This window comes from Cucumis sativus, chromosome 2, assembly GCF_000004075.3.
Source record: "Cucumis sativus cultivar 9930 chromosome 2, Cucumber_9930_V3, whole genome shotgun sequence".
NCBI classification, from domain to species: Eukaryota; Viridiplantae; Streptophyta; class Magnoliopsida; order Cucurbitales; family Cucurbitaceae; genus Cucumis; species Cucumis sativus.
The window spans coordinates 3,599,273-3,607,964 of record NC_026656.2 but is presented as its reverse complement, the minus strand read 5'-3'; the positions used below and the strand labels follow the sequence as shown (position 1 = coordinate 3,607,964).

The following is an 8,692-nucleotide window of genomic DNA, read 5'->3' as shown; positions in this document are numbered from 1 at the left end:
AATAGATATAGTTATGTATGCAATTTATAATATATGTGTAACTAATTCTAATAAATGTCTCTACTTTAAGTATCTTTCTTCTTAGGTCATTTGTTTCCAAAGGGTTTATTTTTAACTTTTGTTTTTTAATTTTGGGTTTTTAAATAAGAAGGTTGTATTTTTAATTTTGAAAAATTGGAAAAGAAAACATTTAAAAAACAGAAAAAAGAAAAACAAAAAAAATTGAATTTGTTACCCAACAAAACTTAGCTTTTGAAAATTGTAATCTTTTTAATTTTGCAATCACAAATTTACAAAGAATTTTAAAATCTTGAATCTATTAGATTTGTGTCAGAGAATTACCAAAACTAAGCTAATAAATAATATTCTGATCAAATTCTAAAATACTTTATAGTTTAACCTAAAAATGTTAATATTTATGTTTAATAATTGTGTAATAGAGATGAAGCGATAAATCAAATTAGAGTATCAAAATTTCAACCAAAATTTAGACTCTAAATTTATAATTTAAAATATACAATAAGATTACATATGGAAACAAACAAAACAAATAAAAATAATATTACCGCCGGGAAAAAAATATATATATCAATTGGAGAATAAGGAAAAAAGAAAGAGGAAAAAGAAAACCACGGCGGCGATCCCGATTTCCGAATCTACGGAACGATTATCAATCTCAAGAATCGTTCGAGATTCCGGCAAAATTCCTTTGATTTCCGGCGAGGAGTTCAGCGAGCGCCGTCATGGCTTTTACCTGCATCTCTAAAGCCGATATATAATCCGTCGCTTCTTCCAGAAGATTCGGGAACGAGAGTTTCCGACAACCAGGAACCAAGCGGCCAAGAATTTTCACCTTCCTCTGCACCGCCGGTAACTTCCTAACCTTCTCGGTCTTGAGCTCCGGTTTACGAGCGAGCAATTTCTTCTTCGTCCTCCGTCGTCGTCTGGCAAGGCTCTGGCGGAATCGAGTGGCTAGAATGGCTCGACTCCATCGAGTCCTCCCCTTGGCTGTAGCGGCGAGTACAGAATCCGCAGTTCGGCGAACTAGGTTTCCGTTAAGCGGAGATGAGGAGCGTGGATGAGTGACTCGGCGAAGCGCTTGGGTGAGCCTGGATGAGTAGATCTGTTGCTGGATTTCAGTTTTCCATCTGTGTTGAGTAGGTTCGGGGGTTAGAATTTTAGGTAGACACTTATTGGAGTGCTGCAACAACGTTTTGGAATTGTTCGAATCATCGGCGTCCATGGAATAGTAGAAGAAAGCGTTGAATCAGAGAGAAATGAGTGAGAATCTGCAAGACGAGAGAGAAACAAATGAATTACATCAGACAAAAACAAGGAAGTAGTGATTGAATGAAGAAGAATGAATGAATGAATATACCTTTGAGAAATGGAAAAATTGAAGAGATTTGAATGAAGAGTTGAGTTTTTAGAGAGAAAGATAGAAAGGGTTTAAAAGAATCACGGGAAAAATCACGCGTTCTGAGTCCTTCAAACACGTTTAATTGCCTTTCTCTTCCTCTCTCTCTTCTTTCCCATTTCTCTTCCCCATTTATATACACACACATATATATATATATCTATCTTTAATTCCTACTTCCTTTTTCATATATATATATTTAATATATCTCGGTGGAGATTCGAATATCTAACATTTTCATTCTAAAATCAATCGAGACGGACTAATTGCGTCAAAAGAATTCTAGATTGTTAGTGTTACACGGAGATACATGTTGATGTTAGAGTAAAAATATTACAAATAGCTTCGTCATTTGCAAACTCAAGAGGAAACTTTGAATGACTCTAACTTGAATTTACTCTTTTGTGTTTAGCTAAACCATACACTCATTTAACTAATTTAGTCGTTAGAGTGTAGTTGCCTTTGACACCACATTGGTGTGAGTATTCTTACACGGGTCACGAAAGAAAGACAATGTTATAGACTAAAGAAGTGGGTTGTTCAAGCGCGTGCACGAGACTTGTGAGATGTACGCGTTTTTCATGCTAACGTAATATATTTAACATTTCTTATCTTGTTCGTTAACTTTCCGATTTACTAAATTTAAGCGAATTTTCATGCCAATATACTTACACTTGGAGTTTCTAATATTTTAAATAAATTTCGAAAACTAAAAGTTGTAGGGTTTCATTTGATAATATCATAGGGTTTTTTTGGTTCCTTTTTCCTTAACTGCTTACTTTTTTCTTTGAATTATAGGATCCAATGAAAACATCTCTCCGTTTAATTAGTTCTCAATACAAACATTTATTTAATAATGAAAACGTCAGTTTCAAACATAGTTTAGTGATTAAAACGTGTTTACAGTTACCATATATATTAAAGATGTTCAATCTCTCACACCTATAGTTGTTGAAATAAAATGTTGACATGAAAACTTATTATAAAAAAAAATTATATCATTCAATAAATTAGTTATTTTTTTAACTAATCCATCCAAGTTCATAGAATAACATCTATATCCATTTCTTAATTGTAAAATATTATAAAATAGAGTAAAAATTTATATTCTATTACGTAATAGGCATAAAATTTTGTTATATTTTGGTTAGTTTAACAAAAATGAAAATGAATATTGTTTGATAGTGAAGATATATAGTATATATAAATGTAGCTCTATATAGCCCTAGTTTGCATTTCTTTCTCTCTTTATCAAATGATAGGGAGATTCTTGTGTTTTACTTTTTCTTTTTGAGAGATTTAGATACATTACTACCCATGTGATGTTATGTTTCCTTTCTATTATTTTATTTCTATTTCTATTTCTATTTCATTTCATATACAATAAATATGCTACACTATATTATTAATTAATGCCATTTAATTTTATTCATATAATATAAAAAGACATTCTCTTTCTTAAAGTTAACATTATTATTCTTTTATTTTCAAGGCTCCAAATCCTATTTTTATGCTTATTTTAATTTTCTTTCTAACCCTTTTAAATTTTGCATTTTCATACATTATTATGTAAAAAATACTGAATTGTCACGAAATAAAAGTATTCTTTAATATAGCAAAATATTACAATATAAGTATTATTTATTTTTACTATATTATTTAAAGATAGTCTTATTTTAAAATTTATATATATATTAATTATGTGACTAGAAAGTGGGGATTTGTTGATTGCTTTTCTTTAATCTTTGACCAATTCAACAAGCAAACAACTTTATTAGTATAATATATTCATGAATACACTAAATAATAAAGTAAAATAATATTAACAATATGTTAATATATCTCTCAACAAAATGTATTAAATTAACATCATTACCATTTACTACTAACTTAACTCATTAGTCTAAAAAAATTGCTAATCAACTTTTTTTTTTTTTTGTCTTACTTTCTAATTATATTTACATTGACCCTAACTAGATTATATTTGATTTCAGATTTTTTTTTAAAAAAAAAGTGTACCTCATTACATGAACCTAAAGACGAAAAAAATTAAACAAACTATAACGTCGTTTTAAAGATCAATACAAACTAATCGATAATATTATTAATGATAATATATTAAATTTTAAAAAAGGAAGTAATTAGGTGGGAGGAGGATATTGGTATAATATATATTAATATTGGTTGCTAAAGTTTTTAAAAATCAATAGATGGCAACAAAAGAAAAGAAAAAACAGGTTTTCAATTATTGTTATTATTAGAAGCAAAAAACATTCACTTTGTCTCCATCTCTTCTCTTCAAAGCAAATTCCATCTTTTTATATATATATATATATATATATATATATATATATATATATATATATATATTATTTATTTAAATCATTAATGGTTAAGTTATCCATTTGGATTATTCTTTTTAAATGATAATTGACCTTAGGAAACATTCTTTTTTTAAAACTTGAATGTTCGATCCATTATCTTGTGGTTGTTGTTCATACTTTTCTTTGTCATTACAATAACGAACATATGTGTTTATTTATTTATTTGATTAATTATCAAACTTTTCTTAACTAAATCCAAACTAAAACTTGAACTATATTACTTAATTAGGTATCAGTAAGCCATTTTATTATTATTAAGCAAATAATAATAATAATACAGAATTTATCATTAGTCATGAGATTGATAAATAACATAAAACCACTATATTATCCATTAATTATAACTTTTTTTTAAAAAGAAATATTACATATATATATATATATAAATATAACTATAATAAATAGATAGTTTATTAGAATATATTTATAATAATCATGGTTAGGGTATAGTTTGATTTTGATTATTAAAAGAGGAGAAAATGGGTGTGTTGGGAAGCACTAATTGAGGTGTGTGTGTGTGTGTGGATGTGGGTGTCAACAGAAATTTGTTTTCATGCAAGGCAATGATTAGTAGTGATGTAATTAATTAGCCAAATGAGCAAATAGACTAAAATGAAGAAGAAAAAGAAAGAAAGAAAGAAAGAAAGAAATAAAGAAAGAAGAAGAAGAAGAAGAAGGCAAGTGGTTGTTTATTTGTTTTCATGCTACTTTCAATCATGTGCTCTTCCTCTATTCTTTATTTCTCTTTTGGATTCTTGCTTCTTTTTTGGGGATGTCCCCTCTCTTTTCTTTTCTTTTTAAATTATGATTCTCCCTCTCTCTCTCTTTTCTTCTTCTTCTTTCTTTTATGTATATATATATATATAGGTTTGGACTATTCTTTGTTTTGTTTCTTAGATGTGGCAATTTCTCATCCACATTTATTGCTTCTCAATAATCCCTCTCTACACCTTCTATATCATTCCCATAACCCTACTCCCTTCCACCCTCTTTAACCCCTTCATTTCCTTCTTAAATCCTAATTAATTTAATCACTTAATCGTGTTAAGCTTGTTTAAACGTTTCTAATGTTTGTTTAGAAAACTAGACGATGAAAGAAAAGCAATTGTCTAACTAGCTCTCATATTAGGGTTAGTCTTAACTTAAATAACTTTATAAACTCTTTCTTTCGTATTATTCTAATCTCACATCCCTCTTTAATTTTGCAAAATTTGTCACTCTCCCTCGTGAAAGATTCTAGTTTTGACCCCACATTTACACATTGTTAATTCTAAAAGAAAAAGATATAATTATTTTTTTAAAAAAAGAATAGAATTATTAAAATATAAATAATTTTTGTGTGTATATAAAATATAATAAGACAATGACATGACAATGGGGTTGCCTACCTTATTGGAGGCATTCTTCTATATTTGTTGCTTTATTTTTGCCACTAAAATACTCTCACATCAAAATATGCTAATCTTCATTCACAAAATTAATTTGTGATCTAATATTGCTCCCCTTTTTCTTTCTCTTCTCTAGTAATGAGAATTCAAGTGATGTACTTGAGTTATGTTACTCGTTGTACTCATACATTGTGATGATTTGAGTCTCTGACTTCTAGTATATACTTTAACCAGTTGAAGAGCTATCTTAGACTTGACGGATATTTTTAAACTAAATTATAAGAAAAACGATTGAACTTTACTATTTGGTTTTCATAAAAAAAAATTCTTATATATATATATATTTGAAGTTATACTATAACTATAATCCCCTCAACTATCATTAAAGAATATAAATCATTCAGAATTTTAAACCAAATCGAGACTTAGAAATATTTGGGGATAATTAATCTAAACAATTTGACACTTTAAATTTTCATTTGGTCATTGTCACATTATTTTCAATCTTAAAATCTATAGAACTTCTACTTCAAGGTCGTTTTTTAAAAATTGAGAAAATTTGTCTCCTTTGTGTGAATTTTACTTGAGAAATTCTCTTGCTCGATTCTTGCGTAAAATTTCGCCATAGGAAATGATACGTATAACCTTACCATTTTATTTTGATAGTATTAGGGATAAATTTGAAACAAATGACATAAGGGTAAGGATATTTCTTTTTATAATATATATAATTTAACCCTTTTTTAAATATGGTAAATAAATTTTTTAAATTACACTTTCCATTTTGCAGCTAAACAAATTTTATTTTGATCTAATTACTATAAGTTCAAAAACAATATATTCATATTTGTCTATTATTTTCTAAATTACCCACATCTTCTTTAAAAAATTTGTTGGTTAATTCAATATTAGAAGTTAACACACCCATCATATAATAGCTTTGAGGCATTATAATGATTTCACCCCATACATTTTTTGTATACACTAAAATTGACTCAAATTTAATATATGAATTCTTGTAAGTCAAAAACTAACTCAATTACAAAATTCTCATTTAAATTAAATTCAACTTCTCTTTTTTTCCTTTTAATATAATATGCCTCAAAATAGGGCCAAACAAAATGTGTTCACCCCACTGAAATTTTGAAGTTCTTAAACTTTATTATATGTTCTTACTAATCATCATTAAACCCCTAGCAAGTTGGAATTTCTTTTATAAATTAATTACATATTCAAAATACCCAGATAAGATAAGGTATGCCAATTCATATTACTTTTATTCTTGTTAATTAATTTTAATGATTGTTCAAATTAAAGATATATATATATATTACTTTATAGTATGTTTTTCTTCATGTTCCCCCTATAGCTTTTTATCTTATATAATTTAATGTTAATTCTTTCCTTCAACTTGCAAGCAACCAATAAAATTTAGACAGCTATTTTAGTATATAATATATGTGTTTTTATGAAAAGAAAACTATATATTAAAATCAGACAACTTTACTTTACTGTTAATCTCTTGCCTTTAGTTCTTATGGATAATTGAAATTAATTATTAGTGATGATGATGATAATATATGCATTTGCTTTGGAATCTTGTTTTGATATATCAACAATGATCTTAATCAAATCAATTTATCATGCAATTTACTTAAAACTCTCGCAACTAAACTAATGATGGGATAAAATCTTTAAAACTTATGAACCAATTGATTTAGGCTTTTGTTGAAGGTTTTGTTTTGAAAATATGTTAAAATGTGTCGTGGATCCACATTTAAAAGATAGGGAAGTGGGACGCCTTTTCAATATATACTATGGATCATTATTTGACATACGTTTGGTTGAGTTGAGTTGGTTTAGAAAGTTTATATGTTTAAAGTGTAAAGTTAAGTTGGGTTAAGTTATGGTATATCTAGTGCAATTTTGTTTAACCTTAAGAACTCGTTTTATGGGTTTTTTTTTTCCTTTTAATTTTGTTTTTGTATTGTTTTTGCTCTTTTTGTTGTGTCATTCTAACTAAGCACGCTTTCTCAAATTCATAACGTATATAGCATACTATTACTTATATGATCAACAATAACCCTACGCTATATTGTTGCGGTCGTAGAGCATATGAGTTAAAACATAACATACAAAAATAGGGTTGTTCATTTAGATAGTTAAGCTAGCTAGTCAGTTCTACCAAGTAGACACAAGTAATACCCTCCTTTAAATTGTGGTGGGACTTTTTAGAACAAATCCGTTTTTTGGGATGCTTAATTTATGACAAGTATATTATATGACTATAAGGATGATTCTATCATTCTTAGACAATCTCTCAATATTGAATTATTATTAAGGACGATTATTAGATACTATAAACTAATAATTTCAAATTTGTATATAGAGCAACTTTCACTAGCCAAACTTTTTTTCATTTGTTAATTTTAGTATATTACTGGTCGAGTTGGTTGTTGGAGTTAGTTTTTGGAGATGTATGATAAATGGTTACTGGAGTTGGTTGGCCAAGTGTGATCATATAAGTTGGCCACCAAAGTTGATCATTCAAGATAGTCTTTTCGTGGTCTTTGATCGCTAGAGGGGCTTGTTATCAGTGTTGATCATATCAAAGATGATTTTTACACGAGTTTTTCACTAGAGGTTGTCGAATTCTGAAGATGGTCGTCAGAGTTAGTCATACAGAGTTTTAGTTAAAGATGGTTGTCAAAACTCAAAGTTGATCGCGTCGGAGTGTGCCATTGGCGATCAATGAAGGAAGTAATTGAAAACATTGGAGCGAGGGCGAGAGAGTTGGTAAGTATAATCAATTACACTCCGTCGAGTTTTAAAGTTGGTGAACTAAACATTATATCTATAAAAAAAATTAATATCTCTAATTCTTCACGTGGTTTTTTTTTTTCTTAAAACAAAACGAATAAAGAAAAATTATACTATATACTAAACCAAACAGTGATTTGTTTTGTTACTTTGTGCATTGATTTAGCAATTCATCAACAATCATTCAATAATGACTATGGAAATATTTGATGCGGCCATTAAGATAGAGAAGATTAATACCTAATCGGGATTTCAAACAATTAATTTAATCACAAATCACAAATGTTAATCACTGAAATCATTGGGATAAATATGCATCCATGCAGAATTCTCTACAAAAAAAAAAAAAAAAAAAAATTGAGCAGTTGATCCCTTTGAAATATTGCAAAATCCATGCAGGAATATTCCTGTTTTTGGTACTGCAATTAAACTCTTCTTCTAAATTCTAATGGTTCTTTTACATGAATAACATCCCATCTCGTCATCTCATCAGTAAAAGCAAAATCAAATAAGATCATGGATGATTCCCAAAATAATTTGCATTTATGAATTCATCTATTTCTTTCTATGTATATGTATGAATACAAGGCCTAATAACTCTTCAGTTTCACGATTATTCTGATAATATATAAACGACTTATACTTTCTAACTGGCATCTAAATCCAAAAAAAAATTGTAAAAC

General features: G+C 28.1%; 1 protein-coding gene across 1 annotated transcript; it reads right to left on the bottom strand.

The window, feature by feature from the left end:
- Positions 1-479: 479 nt before the first annotated feature.
- On the bottom strand, positions 480-1,546 carry LOC101222722 (transcription factor bHLH149). Its single transcript, XM_004144696.3, has 2 exons — positions 1,379-1,546; positions 480-1,289 (listed from the first exon to the last, which is right to left on the bottom strand). Exon 2 carries the CDS (start codon positions 1,241-1,243, stop codon positions 677-679), a length of 567 nt encoding a protein of 188 aa, XP_004144744.1. The 5' UTR covers positions 1,244-1,289; positions 1,379-1,546; the 3' UTR covers positions 480-676.
- Positions 1,547-8,692: the final 7,146 nt, after the last annotated feature.

Excerpts from the sequence above, each read along its gene's own strand:
- LOC101222722 (XM_004144696.3), bottom strand. The coding sequence starts at position 1,243 with ATGGACGCCGATGATTCGAACAATTCCAAAACGTTGTTGCAGCACTCC.